This window comes from Ruditapes philippinarum, unplaced genomic scaffold (assembly GCF_026571515.1).
Source record: "Ruditapes philippinarum isolate M1 unplaced genomic scaffold, ASM2657151v2 ctg22_1_1_1_1, whole genome shotgun sequence".
NCBI lineage: Eukaryota > Metazoa > Mollusca > Bivalvia > Venerida > Veneridae > Ruditapes > Ruditapes philippinarum.
Genome location: NW_026859666.1, coordinates 681,369 through 699,555, shown reverse-complemented (window position 1 = coordinate 699,555; position 18,187 = coordinate 681,369). Strand labels below are relative to the sequence as shown.

Genomic DNA, 18,187 nt, shown 5'->3' with positions numbered 1-18,187 from the left:
TTATTTTACAGCTTTTTGGTTTGGTTTTATGTGGCAACAACACAGTTTAGTCATACGGCAACTTTCCAGCTGGTGGAGGCAGACCTCAGGTACATTATTTCAGGCAGGTACTGGTACCTGAGTAGAACAAATGACATTCTGTAAGCAAACTGCTTAGCTTCCTCACATGAAAGAATCCAAATGCCCTAGTGGGATTTAAATCCACTGATGACACATTAAATTCAGAATTCTTGCATAAAATACTAATATACCTTTAAATCTTAATAGAAGAGCAAACAGAAAAAAGATGTTTATGGTATTTGTTATAATTCAAAAGTCATAGAAGACCAAATATAAATTTAATTTGTTACCTTTTGGCCATTCCTGAAAGTACCCTGGAACTTTTCCCCAAAGCTGTGTTAGTTTCCTCAAGCTAGTATATGAAAATAAATTTAATGTTCAATAATGATATAAATACAAGAAACATCTATACATTTTGTAATCTACAATTTCCTTTAAAATCACAGATATCAATTTTTTTACTGAAAATTTAAAGGGATAAAAAGAAATAACTAAACGTTGTATGATGTTACTAATTTAACCATACTTCCTGCTGCATTTCTTGAATCGACTTGTTCAGCTACCATTTTTAGAACTGTTCATTATTGATTTTGGGGGGGTTTTAGATGAAAATTTTAATTAGCATAGCACAGATGTGTAGACTGGGCTGGCCCTTTACTGGTGGAAAAAGGCTGAACAATTTTGGTTCCAGTAAGGTAAAAGTTTAAATGGCTTGGCAGATTTTAAGAGAGGATAAAGATCAATTTATCAAACCCTGTTTCTAGAACGCTGAATTGTTTCTCTTTGGTCTTGTAAATCTGTAAGTATCTGTGCCCCCATTTGCTCTGAAAACATAAAGAGCACAATTCTAAAACAATATATATGTGACAGCTTCCTCTTTTAATCTTACCATTACTTTAAGAGGCATCCCTCTAGATGAATGAAATAAAACTTAAGAAATATATAGAGGATATTTGTTTGTTTGTGTTTAAGATGAAATTTTATTTCATCGAGTGAGATTTAAAAACAGTATTCTCACTAGTGGCGTAGTCATGAGTGAGAATACTGTTTTTAAAGTTCATGAGATGAAATAAAATTACATCTTACACAACAAACAAACAAATTTTCTTTTTATTTTATGCTTAAACACAAGTTGAAACGAAATTTCCTTGATATTAACTTTAATATTAAAATCTGTTTTTCCCATTGGTAGCCTCTCTATTAGTCGATTGTTAACATTCAAAAAGCAGCTATGAAATTGGAACACATGGACTTCCTTACAAACTTACAAACGCTGGGTTATTTACTTATTCTTCGGGCTGATATCTGTCATTGCTTTTTAAGTTATTAGGCAGTTATTGCTCGTAGAATACTTAAATATGCAAGAGCAGTTCTGCATGTGGAAGGAATTAAATTTTTTAGACTGTTAACATGAAACAAAAATTTAGAGATGATATTTGGTGATTGGTAATTTGAATGAATTGAAGTAAGTTTTCTTCTTTTGATTACTTTTGAAATTTCAGTTATTTATTAATTTCAGCTTTGCTTTTCTCTAAACAGCCCTGACAATGTCAGAATTGTCAACAATAATAAAATTGAGGTAAGCATGGGGAAAATCTTAAAAAAGTCTCATCTTTGAAAAGTGTGAAATTATCAAATATATTCTTCACTGTGAAATTATCAAATATAATTTTCACAGATAAATCAGTAATCCATTGAAAAGCATAAAATAAAATTATGTTACTGTTTTTATATTTTAGAAATGTATAAATATTTAAAATCCTGATATAACTTTAATGTATTATGCAAAATATGAAAGAATTTAAAAAGTTCATCACTAGAACTCTACAATTTTAAAAGTTGAATAAAACAACAGACTGACATTTTCTGAGGATAAAAATAATACATGTGATTGGGTTATTGAGTAGATGATAATATTTGTGTATCAGTAAATACCTGTTTCCATGACAACTCTATAGCCATCTTGCAACCTTCTGGATCCTCTTTCCAATTTTTCTGTGTTGTCTAGCAATCTTGTCCTCTGAAATACAAAAGATCAATAATAGCTTAAACTATCTATCTATCCAGCTAACTTAATTAATGAAAAGTTGAATTGAACAGAACAACCCACATGTATATGAAATATTTTGCTGGTTAGATTAATCTTCATGGAAATGTATCAGATATTATCTAGTTGATAATTTCTATTTGCTAAATTTGCGTGATTTTTCTTATTTCATGAAAAAACTTATAAATAAATCATACCAAGGGCAAGAAGAATCCTGTAGCAAAATTACTGGAAAATGACTAAAATGGCTCATGGCCAAGAGGCCTCTGTTAAAGTTTCTCTCTTTTTAAAAATTCTGCAACTAGGTACAGGTTATACCAATAATGTATATCCGTTATAACAAGGGGTGAATGACAACCAGTACTTATCCTTACAGCAAACAAATGTATTTATCAATAATTTGCTTACCTGATCTTCAGAGTCATTGCACTCTTCACCTAACAACTCCTCCCTTGCATTTAAACCTAGCTTAGCTCTTTTCTGTAAATGCAAAGTTAAAATATGATACAAAGAAATTTCACACCTCACGCCAGTTGGCATTTACTTTACGCCACTTTACGCTACTTTACGCATTTTAGGCACACCGATTACTGCCTTAGAATGAGGTTTTTGATTACATTTATGTAATCATGTGTATTTATTTAAATGGACTTTGAAATTCACATAATTATTTATATGTCTATTTCACATAATGCTCGGCTGTAATAATTAAAATATTATAAATTTGTGTTTGTAATCACAATGATATATAACTTGCATATCTTAATAAAGATAGGCATGTCTCCCTTTCAATGTTATTGGCTTCCACTTTGGAGCCATTGGCTCCAACTTTTTCTGATTGGCGAATAACAATTTGGTGGGGCAAACTAAAATTTAAGATTCAATAAAGACTGTAGGTATGACACTCGGAAAAAAAAGTTCAAAAATTTCATTCATGCTAAATAAACCCTTAAATCTATTAACTTTGAGTAATATATTTGCCCTCCTTTGAATTTCCTACATTCCATTTTAATTTTAACCGATTTTGATATCAAAATACAGTAATTGACCACCAACAGTATAGTTCCTGAAGGTGTTACTAATTGTTACACAAAAATATCACAAATAATAGATACAGTCCAAAACCATCAAATTCATGTACACTTATGGATTTGCTCTTACCTATATTGATTTTTTTTACACTAAAAAATCTTTTACTTTTCTAAAACAACTTGATTAAGATTTTTTCCACTACTGTATGCATCAGCAATATCAGATGTACTAAAATACAGCATACCATATCAGCAAGAAGTTTTTTATTCTCTGCCTTGTATGAGGCTAACCTGGTTCTATATTTCTGTTTATCTTTTGCTGGAAGATCTTTAATTTCCAACTCCATCTGTTCCAGCTGAAACAAAGATTAAATATCCAATCAACATAACATCACTAGTATTACCTGTTGTAAACTTTAAAGGAACACTGACAGATAAGTAGAACACTTTTATGGCAATACAAGAGCTGTCTGTAAAAAAGTGCACTCAACTATTTTCAGTGCTTGACAGGGTCATAAATCAGTAAACAGATAACTCAGATGTATTGGCCCTGTGTCCATCATGTTAGATTATCACAGAGAACAAGTGTGTGAAGTTTCAACCAATCCCCTTTAGTAGTTTTATAAATACACTGGAGCCGCGATATAGCGCTCATGTTGGGGTCCATGATCTCAAGACAGCGTTGTAACGAGTAACTTTTTATAACGCTCATTTTGTAATTATAGCGAAAATATCGCATTACCCCACCCACCGCCGAAACATATAACGCTTGTTAGTGGAATTGATTGTTTACTTACCTTCCAATGGATATCAGTCCAAGCTTTTTTTATATATTATTATTAATTATTTTGTAAAGCATTACTGAATATCTTTAATATAAACATGAAATTTACGAATTAAAAATATAAACCACGAATGAATGTTTATAAATTTCCAGTAAAACAGCGGTGTTAACGTGAGTTATGTGTGGTCATGAAAATTGATACCTAGTGGATGGGACTAAATTAATCGTCTTTCCTGCTGTCTCTTGTGAAAAAATCAGTCATCCTCAACAACTTTTTTGCCGATAGATCGAAAGTAATTGCTTTTTAAAATTAATTGTACGCTTGGGTGATTTACTTAACTCGTCGGTGTTTGCATGTCTTAGCTAACAGTTTGATACCTGACTGATCAACAGTTCAAAATGAACAAAAGAGCGGATTAACGCTTACCTGTGTATTACTTCACACCTTCTTATCATGAGTGACGTAATTATGACTGTTTATTGCACTCGACTGACACATTGAACAAGCGTTATAGTGGATAAGGTGCGGTATTGATACAGCGTTCTACTGAGATAAGCGCTATACCGATGAGCGCTATATCGCGGCTCCAGTGTACCAACTTATACACAAAAACTTTACCAAAGTGTGAAAATGATGGCTACAACAATGCTGGGGTGAGTACAATATTCAGTTCTTCCTGTTCTTCAAATAGTCGAGCTAATATAAATAAATGCTATGAAGAAAATTTTTAATAAATTGCATACTGATGCAAATATGTAGACATTAATGACAGGAATAAAGCAAATCAATTAATAATAGCAGTTTTCTATTTTTCAAGACATTTTCTAAAACAAGCAAATTATGGACTTGCAGCAATTTCAACAAATATGCAACAATTTTAACTGGTCTTGTTTTCTTAAAATAAACAATAACAATTTAAACAGACCTATAAGTAAAAAAAAAAACAACAAAAAAAATGTATTTTTTTCGCCCTCTTTTCTTCTACTTTTTCACATTTATTTCATATATTACTAAAGAATTAATTTAAATATTTTTAATAATTACCAACTCAGCCAATTCATCAAATAATTTATCCACATGTCGAATGTTGGCTTGCTTCTCCCCTGTAAATAAAACAATAGTGAATACTATTAAAATATATGATAGGACCGTGTTTTTTGGCAAAATATGCAGGGATATTCAGTCCCATTCCCCACCTTTTTGAATACTGTTTACATACAGTACTTTCCCCCCAAAAAATGGCTAAATTTCCTCACCATTCAGAGAGAAAAAAAGCAAAATTTTTATGATTGCAATCAGTCATTATACTCAACTTTTCAAACATTTTATTTTAATCAATCTAGTTTAATAATCCTATATTTCCGTGCTCAGCTGCAAAATACCAAATATTATCAATAGGTCTAATTAAAAGGCAGCGTTATCAAAACATTACACATGCATATGCTTTAGATTTTTCAAGATGTGATCAACATCACTGAAATTTAAAGATATATGTTTCAATGTTCATTTTAATCAATGAAGAGTTATTAATATTCTATTAATTGTTGCCCACGTCCCGATCAGGGCTCTCGTTGAGTAATAGTGAGCTCAGAGAGCTGGCCCGAAAGGCCTGCTTGCAAAGTGATCTTTACAGTAATGTCAGTACCTGCTTGATAGTGATTATTTTGAAAACTTTCGTCAGAAGTGGGAAATTGACATATCCCAACTTCTCGAATTACAAGAAAACGATAAAAGCCGAGGTATTCTGATTGAAAACAGATGCGTAGACTGAACCAGTATAAACGGAAGCAGTGTATAAAATACCCAATGACAGTTTTAAAACGTAAAATGAAAATGAACGATTCTCATATACTAGATTCTCACATACTATTTCACGAATCCGGGTCAGCTCGGCCCTAAAACGTACTCGGCCCCCGAGTCAGCTCGGCCCTATTCCAACTCGGCACGGGTCAACTCGGCCCACTTTTCAATTATTAATATTTAAGTTTGTGTTATCACTATTTATTGTAATTATTTATAATACACCTATTGACAGTTTCCGAACTAGCAGCAGACAGGCTTTTCTTATCCGTAGAATTGCGAGTAAAGATAACCGATTGCGTATCTCACTGTATTTCTGACTCGTGGTAGGTTTAACCGTAAATTTAAATACCTTCAGTGTCAAACAATGTGTTGAAATATTTATTGTTACGGGCTATTATTATCAATCAGTGTGTATGTTAAGGATACCGATTAATTAGGTGATAATTATGATTGACTCATTCATTCATTTGATTAGTGACCACCTGCAATTAATTCGAAGCTTATGATATGAAGTAAACACGTTTTTCTTTCATTTTGTTTGAATATTACTAAATACAAACAAAATGCATCTAAGGAAACACATTTTTATTAGATCTATATTAATTTTATCGAATCTGCAAGACAAATAAAAAAATAATCTAAATGTACTTATTTCGGCATAAGTGTAATTATATAATAAAGCAAATTTAATACGTTATATATATTTTTGTAAAGTGGGCCGAGTTGACCCGTGCCGAGTTGGTATAGGGCCGAGTAGACTCATTTCCCTATTTCACGGTAAAACTAAATTCTAAATCGAGCTCGCTGCGAGGCTTTGCCTTTTTCATATTAGGACTTCTATAGAGGCTTAACTGTTCTGTCATTCCGGGAAATAATTAAGACTTTCACGTATAAAGCAAAACAAAAAGAATTAGAAGTTAAAATCGGATAGGCGGACGTCCGAAATTACGTCAAGTTTTTATTAATTATAGTGCGAAACGGCAAGAACTTTCAACTTTTAGATGATAAATTAATACCTCCTATAGTATTACTGATTTTACCAATAGAAACGGTAATATCAGCACTTAATGAAGAGTATTGCTGCTCATATGATTCGATTAACGTTGTCATTTCGGACTGGATTTCTGCGCATGTCACTAAAATCCTTGTCCTTCCAGACGCTTATTGAACTGGGAGGAATTAATTCTGCTGGTACCACTTTTTTACCAACTTCCTCAAACCCATAACAGAGGTACCGGTCATCAAGCCAGTTGACTTCCTTTTCCGCTGTGATCAAATCAAAGGTGCTGATTGTAAATAAAACTAGCTCCAAATATCTTTCCACATCATTATAAGTTATGATTAAAATTAAATTTGTAAAGCAGTTTTGCATACAGTAACATATCAGCTATTATGTTAGTGCTATAAAACATGATTTAATTCGTAGTTGAAACGGTTTTCGCAATTTAAGAAGGGTAGCGTATAAACAAATCCATAGATCGCAATTGTATAGTAGTATTGAGTGTCAGTCGATTCAACATTTGTTGTAGGTGTAGATATTTGTTTTCATGTTAAGGTGCTTTTATAGAAATTGTTTGATTTTTTAGCTTCCATTTCATATTGTTTACCATTTTTATCTCAGATGGTGCAGCGACTTACTTTCCGAAGGAGACTGTCCTACAACACAAACAGTAACCGCAGGAAGGTGTAAGTTATTTAAAGTTTGCTAAATACGAACTTAAGACTATCAATAATTTTTTACACCTGTTTAAGTAATGTGAACTGTCTTTGGGGAGTAGAACGCAAGTTGAATTGTGTGACTTGTGTCAGTGATATAGCAAAGGGGTACGGCTCTTTGAATGTTCACAAAATATGTCCATTCCCATTACACTATATACTAATATATAGACAAAGGTAAAAACTCCCATAAGAAGGTGTCTATGCCCAATCAGGGTTTTTGCCTCGCGGTTTTTTACACGATACAGCATAAATAAAAAGGAATTATGCAATTTGTAGTTGAATGATTTATAAATCTATCGAACCAATGTAAAACTTTTCTTAAATCTCTTATACTTAACGAGTACTGGCTGTCAAAGTAATAAAAAACTGTTCATTTTCGCGACTGTTGCAATCGTTATATATAATATCACAAGCATTTATCATGCTGGGCACTTAAAAATACAAATAAGTAATCAAAATATACCAATAACCTATAATGACAATGTGAAACTCACCTGCGGCTTCAGAATATTTCCCTGTTGAAATTTCTATAAAACACTGCCATCTTGACGAATATAAACAACCGTCATTTAATTGGTCGTTTTTTTTTTCGGAAATTTACGGGTATATTTTCGGGAAATATATCGACCAATCAAATGACGTTGATGAGCCATACCTCTTTGTGATATAGTATTAAAAATGATAGTGATCACAAGTAAAGGTGGTCACAATTGAAATAATCCATGCATACAGAGATGTATAGACTTGCAGTAAATGATATAGTAAATTTGTTTTTATTTTGTGAAATTATGTACTGGCATTTTCACTAAATTGATTTGTAGTGCATTATCTTCATAGATATATGATTCATCACCTACTTCCACTATTTTATTCTGACACTAAAATCTTTATACTGATTAACTTATTCATAGGAAACTGGTTGCATCTGCATGTCATTTAATATAGACAAGGCCAGTCTGGATTTTGGTTCCATAAGGAAAAAGTGATACTGGTCTTTTTAATGAAGAATAATATTTAGTTTCATTTCCACTTGCACATAATGCTTATTTTAAATTGACTATAAAAATTTTTATCTTCATTGCTTTCCTTTTTTTAGTAGTGTATTTTTACACTTTGCTAATGAGTTATCTGTTCTTTATCTTTCATATCCTCTCATTTTGGACTGGCTTGTTATTGAATGTGCAGATCAAAAACACCTGGTAAGTAAATGCTTAAGTCATTATATTAGCAACTGTAGTGTGATTGGGTTAACAAAATAAAAATTATCTGTATGAAACAGAGTTTTTGATTGGTGCAATTTGTTCTATTCTAATTTTTTCCGTTCTATATGGGGTGAGTGATTTTGTTGAATTCTGCTGCTGCATTATAAATTCAGCCGATATAATGGGGTTTTTTCACAGGTAATGGACATATTTAGTTTGATGCAGGGTTGTCATTAAAATTTTTTGCAGAAGGTTTGTTTTGAAATTGAGGCGGTCATTTCTGTCTTTATCATGCATAACAAAGAGTGTTTTCTTAATTTTGAGGCGGCCCATAATGCATTTGAGACAGGCATTTTGGCCTCCTGCCGCCTCTTAATGACAACCCTGTTGATGATGATGTTTTTTTTTCTGTATTTGAGATTATAACACTGGTGCAGAAAGCAACACGAGAAAACATAAATCATTAGACTAACTCCGGAATAAGGAAAATTTTGGGTTTTTCCCAGGTAATCCGGGGGTACAAACAAATTTTTACAATTACAAACTCGAAAGAAAGTGCAACAGGTAGGTCCGGTACTGCACTGTGAAGCTATAACGGTACATATTTGTTTGTACTAGGGGATTAGCATGGAAAAACCCGCATTTGCTGAGTTCTGGATTGCAACTATTAAAAGTCAGAGAGTATATACAATGTCATTCAAATAGTTGAAATAGACCTTTTACACTTATGAATACAATATTCATTACTTCAAAATTTTAACAAAATCTTTTAAGTAATTGTTTTTCAGTATAACTATTTTGCAATACAAGATACATTTAATACTATAATTATTGCAGGTGGCAAACTTGTCTACTTGTACAAGAAGAAGTTAGGCAGCATACCAAAATGTGGAGACTGCAAGGCTGTTAAATTGCATGGTGTAAGTTGCTTTAATATAGTTCAATAGATAAATTTGATACAAGTCTATCTCCCTGAGCTAATTGGCTCTGGATAGTATGAAATAATTACATTTTATTTGTTTAACTAATATCTTTTAAATTTAACTTGTTGATAACTCCTTTCCCATCAATTTCAGTGTCTGCAAAATCAAGACAAAAGCTTTTTGTATTTCAATGGTTGTGATGAGTGGAACTTGCCCTCTCTGATATGATGATTGAGAGTTTATTCCTTTTACTGAACCATGTTTTTGATATAAGAAAGTGCAGTTATTGTTGAACGCATGTTCCTAACTAAGTATACCTATGGTTATGATGAACTGAACTTGCCCTCTCTGATATGATGATTGAGAGTTGATTCCTAATACTGAACCATGTTTTTGATGTAAGAAAGTGCAATTATTGTTTTACGCGTGTTCCTAACTAGTATACTTATGGTTATGATGAACTGAACTTGCCCTCTCTGATATGATGATTGAGAGTTGATTCCTTTTACTGAACCATGTTTTTGATATAAGAAAGTGCAATTATTGTTTTACGCGTGTTCCTAACTAAGTATACTTATGGTTATGATGAACTGAACTTGCCCTCTCTGATATGATGATTGAGAGTTGATTCCTAATACTGAACCATGTTTTTGATGTAAGAAAGTGCAATTATTGTTGTACGTGTGTTCCTCATTAAGTATACTTATGGTTATGATGAACTGAACTTGCCCTCTCTGATATGATGATTGAGAGTTGATTCCTTTTACTGAACCATGTTTTTGATGTAAGAAAGTGCAATTATTGTTTTACGCGTGTTCCTAACTAAGTATACTTATGGTTATGATGAACTGAACTTGCCCTCTCTGATATGATGATTGAGAGTTGATTCCTTTTACTGAACCATGTTTTTGATATAAGAAAGTGCAATTATTGTTGTACGCATGTTCCTAACTAAGTATACTTATGGTTATGATGAACTGAACTTGCCCTCTCTGATATGATGATTGAGAGTTGATTCCTTTTACTGAACCATGTTTTTGATATAAGAAAGTGCAGTTATTGTTGTAAGCATGTTCCTAACTAAGTATACTTATGGTTATGATGAACTGAACTTGCCCTCTCTGATATGATGATTGAGAGCTGATTCCTTTTACTGAACCGTGTTTTTGATATAAGAAAGTGCAATTATTGTTGTATGCGTGTTCCTTGCTAAGTATACTTATGGTTATGAGTAATAATACCCGTCATATGTTGCGGTTCGGGTTGGAATATCTGTCCCTCGTGGACCCGCCCATTGGGCGGGTTCCCGAGGGACAGATATTCCGATCTGAACCGCAAACATATGTTTGATATTTTTAACCAGGTTTTCCGAAGGAAAAAACTGGTTATTAGATTGAGGTATGTCGGCGGGCGGGCGTAAACAATTTCTTCTGTGCGCAACTCCTTCTACATTTCTCAACGGATTTTGACCAAACTTTCACAGAAGCTTTGTCATCAAGTGCCCTGGCGCATATTGTCGGGGTTTTGCGATTGGATAATATTTGACCTAATTATGGCCCTTTGTTTTTTTTCCTTATATAGAATATATAGTGAACAATTTCTTCTTTGCGCAACTCCTCCTACATTTCTCAACAGATTTTGACCAAACTTTCACAGTAGCTTTGTCATCAAGTGCCCTGGCACATATTTAAGGGGTTTTGCGATTGGATAATATTTGACCTAATTATGGCCCTTTGTTTTTTTTCCTTATAAAGAATATACAGTCGACATTGTATTAAGAGACCACTCAAGGGACTGCCAAAAAGTGGTCTCTTAATAGAGTGGTCTCTCAATAGAATTCTGGAAAATTCAAGACTTTTTTATATATCAAGTCATAGATATGATAACATCTTTTTTATAAAAACAAAAACTGTACAATATTATGTATGTATTACAGTTTCATAACAACATTTATGCCTTTTTTTAAAAAAGTTATCAATATGTGTTTGTTTTTTAGTAGAAATTTGTGTACAAATGTGATCTACGCTCATAATACTAACATGTCATTTTGACCATGAAACAAAGCATATTGTCTTATATTGTTAATATGTTCATGCACATCTCCTGCTGAACAAACATTCAAATCATAAGCCACAGCTCCAGATAATTTTTCATGCAATGAGTTTTAAAACTTTTTGATTTTTTTCATGCAAAAAGTTTTCACACTACCCCGATTTCAAATTCAATAAGGTTTTTAGAGATCTGGGATTTTTTGTCTTTTTTTTGTCGAAGGGTCATATTTAATGGGGTACTACACGTATTTCATAAAGCATCAGATAAGCATCTACACCATCAGCAACGAAAGTAATGTTTAGTTCACTACGTTTCACGGTTTTATTTCGACTACAAACGATGAAATTTGCTTTTAACTCAGACTCAATTCCATGCGCGATTTCCTCATTCAATTTATCGGTCTTTACTCTAATTAGTTGTCTGTTATTTTCGCTCGTTCCGGCGTCATTTTCGATTTGATTTTCTGGAAGGGAGATCACTCTGAGCACATGCGGTGTTGTGATACGTTATTGCTCTGACAAAATATGTCATAATAAATGTTACGATCGGAAAACTGTTTCTTTCTTCCCGATTTTGAAACGATTGCAATTATTATTCAATTCGTTTTTAAACGACAATTATTTGTAACGGTCGTTTAAGAGATACTTTAAAACTAAACACCATATAATTTGTTTGTTTGTTGTACACATCAAACCTACTCGCTGATTACTCAGGTGAGAATGCCCGTAGGCCGATTGTTTGTCAAGGCCGTTTAATAGATACTTTTAACACTTAATTTTGTACATTTGGGCCGACATTTAGTGGCCGCTGGCCGCGATATAAAATCGTCGTTTAATGGAATTAACTTATATAGTAAAAATCATTGGGAGGGATTTTATGCGGCCGCTTAATAAAAAAGTCGTTTAATGAAGGTGGACGCAAGTACGATGCCGACTGTATAGTGAACAATTTCTTCTGTGCGCAACTCCTCCTACATTTCTCCACGGATTTTGACCAAACTTTCACAGAACCTTTGTCACCAATTGCCCTGGGGCATATTGTCGGGGTTTTGTGATTGGATAATATTTGACCTAATTATGGCCCTTTGTTTTTTTTCCTTATACTGAATATATAGTGAATAATTTCTATCGTGCGCAACTTCTCCTACATTTCTCAACGGATTTTGACCAAACTTTCACAGAAGCTTTGTTATCAAATGCCCTGGCGCATATTGTCGAGGTTTTGTGATTGGATAATATTTGACCTAATTATGGCCCTTTGATTTTTTTCCTTATACAGAATTATCAATATATAGTGAACAAATTCTTCTGTGCTGAACTCGTCCTACATTTTTCAACGGATTTTGTTCAAACTTTCACAGAAGCTTTGTCATCAAGTGCCCTGGCACATTTTGTCGGAGTTTTGTGATTGGATAATTTTTGACCTAATTATGGCCCTTTGTTTTTTTTCCTTATACAGAATATATAGTGAACACTACTCAGTGGCAATTCCTCCTACATTATTCATGTTTTACATTGCACATAGTTACATTGTTTGTTGCTTGTATTTGTATTTCAAATACAACATATTTATCTACAATGGTGATAATTGAAAACCTGGTTTCATGACATTGCCATGTTTCTTGTTTCTTGCATATTCTGCCATATTATTTCATATTTAAAATGGTTTACCTCAATATGATATATGTTCATGGAAATTAAAGTCATTTCATCCATAACTATTTTTTTACAATAGCATATGAACTTACAACTTAAATAACAACGGCGAAATGAGGTCATCCTTAGCACATATTTTCCTTCTAAAATGAAGTCATTTTAACGCGGTTCATTCATAAAGTGCGCTAAAATGATGTTGTTGTTTGGCACGCGACTCATCTGGCACCCCCCATGCCAGATGAAATTTCCGGCATGGGTAAAACTCACGGAAATGCCAGTCTGCTATGCAAGAAAGTTGATTCTGGTTACAAATGTTGTAGCATTCTGCATATAATCAGCATTGAAATATTTTATAGAAAGTTTAAGGATCTGACATATAATGTGTGTTGTGATGAAAAAATACTTTCCCTCAGCTGAGACGTGATGGATTTGTTTTTACTGAAGTGCACATGTTACTAGAATAATGAAATTGTAATTATGTTGTCAGTTAGTTGTATGTAACATATATTTAAAAAAAACAAAAACATTTTAATTGTCTGTGTCTAGCATAAAAACATTGGCATACATGGATACTTTAAACAAACAGTATGAAATTGTGAGCATGAATATGAACAAAAGTTGCATTTGCTTCCATTGACTTGCAATTAAATGGCTTTTTAATTTACTTTTTAAACATTTAGTAACATGAAATTAAATATTTTGACGTTTAAAGCAGGGCTTGACACAAAGTTTTAAATTTGTTTCATATGACTTTTGTGTAGGCAATACGGCTAATGTAGAGTTGTCCTGCTTTGTTATCCCTACAAACAAGCATGATGAAATTGTGAGCACTGGGTTATGATTAAACTATGATTCCAACTGCCACACTGACTTGTTAAAATAAACAAAAAAAACATTTTATCATATCATTTTATAATTTTAAGATATTTGTGAAAGCAGGATGAAATTGTGAGCACTGGGTTATGATTAAACTATGATTCCAACTGCCACACTGACTTGGTAAAATAAACAAAAAAAAAACATTTTATCATATCATTTTATAATTTTAAGATATTTGTGAAAGCATGATGAAATTGTGAGCACTGGGTTATGATTAAACTATGATTCCAATTGCCACACTGACTTGTTAAAATAAACAAAAAAAACATTTTATCATATCATTTTATAATTTTAAGATATTTGTGAAAGCATGATGAAATTGTGAGCACTGGGTTATGATTAAACTATGATTCCAATTGCCACACTGACTTGTTAAAATAAACAAAAAAAAACCATTTCATCAACATTTTATAATTTTAAGATATTTGTGAAAGCAGGATGAAATTGTGAGCACTGGGTTATGATTAAACTATGATTCCAACTGCCACACTGACTTGTTAAAATAAACAAAAAAAACATTTTATCATATCATTTTATAATTTTAAGATATTTGTGAAAGCGTGATGAAATTGTGAGCACTGGGTTATGATAAACTATGATTCCAATTGCCACACTGACTTGTTAAAATAAACAAACAAAAAAACATTTTATCATATCATTTTATAATTTTAAGATATTTGTGAAAGCATGATGAAATTGTGAGCACTGGGTTATGATTAAACTATGATTCCAATTGCCACACTGACTTGTTAAAATAAACAAAAAAAAAACATTTTATCATATCATTTTATAATTTTAAGATATTTGTGAAAGCATGATGAAATTGTGAGCACTGGGTTATGATAAACTATTGATTCTAATTGCCACACTGACTTGTTTGAACATTTCAATGTAAAACAATTTAGCAAATTAGCAGTAGTTAGGTATATTAAAACTTTTTCTTGAGCACATATTTGAAGACATTGTCTAAATAAAAAATTCACAATAGTGAAAGATGATGGTATGAACTGGCTAAGGTGATACATTTTGTCACACTTAAAGTAAAATATAGTAGTTTTAAGAGTTTATACTTTTATTAGACAGAATAATAAAAATTGACCTTGAATAAATTACTGAATGAATAGTGTAACCCTGTTTGAAAATGATGTCTTAGTAATGGTGGTAATGATGATTGGAACTTGCCCTCTCTGAAATTACTTGACTGAGAGTTGTTTTCCCTTTTACTGAACCGCTTTGTCAATACTAGTCAATTATAGATTTTTGTTATTTTTCATGGAAAATATATGTATAAAATCTGTATTTCAGATCACACCAGCAAGACCTAAGGAACTTATGTCCATGTCAAAGAGATTGAAGACAGTGTCCAGAACATACGGAGGTTCACGGTGCCACAGATGTGTCAGAGATAGGTTTGTGTACTTTCTTGTTAATTGATAAAATAAGAAAAAAGTTTGCACAACCTAGAGCCCAACAGGTACTTTATAGTTTGTTGGGTGTAGAAATTGTGCGAAAGCAAATTCTACCCGAAACAAAAAAATTGCCTTCTAGGGAATTAGTTTTGGTTAGTACAATAATGGAATAACAAAAAATTGTATCAAACTTTTGTTATGCTCTGGATGTGACGAGGACCATTTTCAATCCTATTGAGTGATGTTTCTATGTCTGTAAGTTTGTATAGAATGCATTTACAAGTTTTATAAGTATGTAGAATTGTACATTTTGATTCTATGAAGGTCTACAAATTTCATTGTTTGAACTTACAGTGTCTGTTAAGCAATTATCTGTAGAGTGGGTTGGTGACTACAAAATATTCTAATTGCCCCTCACTGCTTTGGATTCAAATCCAGCTAGTGATAATGTAACCTTAGAGAACGTTGGTGGTTTTACTTGAGAAAATAATCGGGGGGGGGGGGGGGGGCACTGGAGCTCATCCAATTATTACCTTTAAAATGTGACTTAAAACTAAACAAAATTTTTTTTAACCCAACAGTTTGTTTATACGTATAATAGTAAATGTGTACGACAGTTTTAAGAATTAAACTTGATGGTTATGATGAGTGGAACTTGCCCTCTCTGAATATAATGAATGAGAGTTGATTCCTTCCAACTGAACCATATAATAGCAGTCATAGAAATAAGGTTTACATTTTATAAGCAGGTCAGACCAGCAACTTTCCTGGTAAATTGGGAAATATTATATACCAATGAGAAAATCCACTAGTTGTTTGCTGTAAGACTAGTTTTTACCAACGTAAAATTTGCTGTAAGACTAGTTTTTACCAACGTAAAATTTAGTAATTCCAATGAGTAGGATTTTTCTTAAGTGACATGAGACTTGTTTATATAGAATTGTTTTATCATTAACAAAGGAATTTTGTTTAGAAATTGCAATATATGGTCACATGGTGAATGATAAAAATACTTTCAAAGCTAAAAAAAAATGTGATGTCATAGTCTGACATCTGTATGACTTTCTTGTGAATTTGTTGTTAACCTGTTATTTTGTTAGATAATCAAAATGTGTGTTATGATGAGAAAGTACTTTCCCTCAGCTGAGTCATGATGGATGTTGTCTTTCTGAAGCACAAATGTATATTTTATAATTGATATCAATGGTTACACCAACCACAAAAAAAAAAAATTGGGAAATTTACACTTGATCATATTTCAGGCCTGCTTGAAAGTCTTGCCTGGTAAATAACCAGGGTAAATGGAAAATGAGCACAACCTAGAGCCTATCTGGTGCTTTTATAGTTAGATAGGTGTAGAAATTGTGCAAAATTAAAAGTTTGTGATTACATGCCAGTGTCTTCTTTAAAAATTCTGGCCATATAATTCACAGAACACTATACAAAATTTAATTGAAGGTCATAGTTTGTAGTATGAGGCTATTTTTGTAAATCTTCTTTTCTGAAAGTACAAGGCTTAAAGCTTTGATATTTTGTGTATAATATCATCGATAAATCCACTACCAAAATTCTTTAAAGTTTGCTCCTAATGTCAAAATTAGCCCTTACACAAATAACAGTCTGTCTTTAGGTGAGCGATTTGGGGCCAATTGTCCCCTTGTTATATAATTTTGATAAACCTGTATGTTAAAGTAACAGTTATAGCCTATAAAAAAAATTGGAGCATGGTGAAACGTTTTCAGGCACACATACAGTTTAGATTTAGACTTCTTTACTTCATGAACAGCAAAATGTTGATGATATTGTGAGCATTGGGCAATGATTAGAGAATGATTACAAATGCCACACTGAATATTGCTGAATACATACAAAATGCTGTAATATACATAAAATATTTGAACATTCTTTTATGTTAAGAATATAAGTCATTCTAGTAACACTTGTAACTATGTTTCAGGATCATCCGAGCTTTCCTTATTGAAGAACAGAAGATTGTGGTACGTGTACTCAGAGCACAGGAAGCCAGCAAGAAATCTTGATCATGTTACTTGTAGACTTGGTGTAAATAAAGAGAAAAATCCTAGTTAATCTGTTTGTTGTTTACACAAAGAAATTGGTTGAACATTGTCTCACTTTGCAAGTATTGGGACAGATATAATGTAAATCACTTTGCAAAAGCCACAACATAATTTACTGAAATTTTGATTATCTTTGAATGTATTATAATGACCTTGTGCATGACCACAATAATAAAGAAAACAGAAATTTTTTGAGAAAACCAAATAAAATAAAAGCATTTGTGTCAGTTAATAAGGCATAGAGGCTTCCTTCACTTACTTTTGAAAGTACAAATGTCTGCACATTTTAAAAGAGTAAGCAAAACCTTGGGGATAGTTAATTTGCAATGCTTCAGATATGATCAACAATATGTCTACGTCTTTATAGCCTTTAAGCTTTAAATTTGAAATGTCAATAATTCAAGAAATAGATAATTGGAAAGGCATGAAATTTGTATACATGTATTATGATGTATAAAGTACAGAATGCTAGAAAATGTGGAAAAGGGGCGTTTCCATGGAAGCAGTACATGAATATATAAACAAAGACACTGGCTAAACATGT

At 32.4% G+C, this 18,187-nt stretch overlaps 2 protein-coding genes across 2 annotated transcripts; one reads left to right on the top strand and one right to left on the bottom strand.

Annotated features, from left to right (window-relative positions):
- Positions 1 to 350: 350 nt before the first annotated feature.
- LOC132757437 (vesicle transport through interaction with t-SNAREs homolog 1A-like) lies at positions 351 to 6,878 on the bottom strand (the record flags this gene model as incomplete). The annotated part of the gene is given in 7 exon segments (XM_060748719.1): positions 351 to 412; positions 814 to 884; positions 1,996 to 2,080; positions 2,516 to 2,587; positions 3,384 to 3,494; positions 4,968 to 5,026; positions 6,743 to 6,878. Coding segments are annotated over 7 exon segments (554 nt in total), but the record flags the coding sequence as incomplete, so codon positions are not given.
- Positions 6,879 to 6,959: 81 nt separating this feature from the next.
- On the top strand, positions 6,960 to 17,646 carry LOC132757438 (large ribosomal subunit protein eL34-like). The gene is made up of 6 exons (XM_060748721.1): positions 6,960 to 7,009; positions 7,348 to 7,412; positions 8,631 to 8,644; positions 9,485 to 9,567; positions 15,462 to 15,565; positions 17,523 to 17,646. Exons 2-6 carry the CDS (start codon positions 7,348 to 7,350, stop codon positions 17,602 to 17,604), a joined length of 348 nt encoding a protein of 115 aa, XP_060604704.1. The 5' UTR covers positions 6,960 to 7,009; the 3' UTR covers positions 17,605 to 17,646.
- Positions 17,647 to 18,187: the final 541 nt, after the last annotated feature.

Bases quoted from the DNA above. Each gene is read 5' to 3' on its own strand.
- LOC132757438 (XM_060748721.1), top strand. From the start codon at position 7,348: ATGGTGCAGCGACTTACTTTCCGAAGGAGACTGTCCTACAACACAAAC. The intron at 9,568-15,461 runs GTAAGTTGCTTT...TCTGTATTTCAG, and splicing joins AGGCTGTTAAATTGCATGGT to ATCACACCAGCAAGACCTAA. The intron at 15,566-17,522 runs GTTTGTGTACTT...ACTATGTTTCAG, and splicing joins CACAGATGTGTCAGAGATAG to GATCATCCGAGCTTTCCTTA.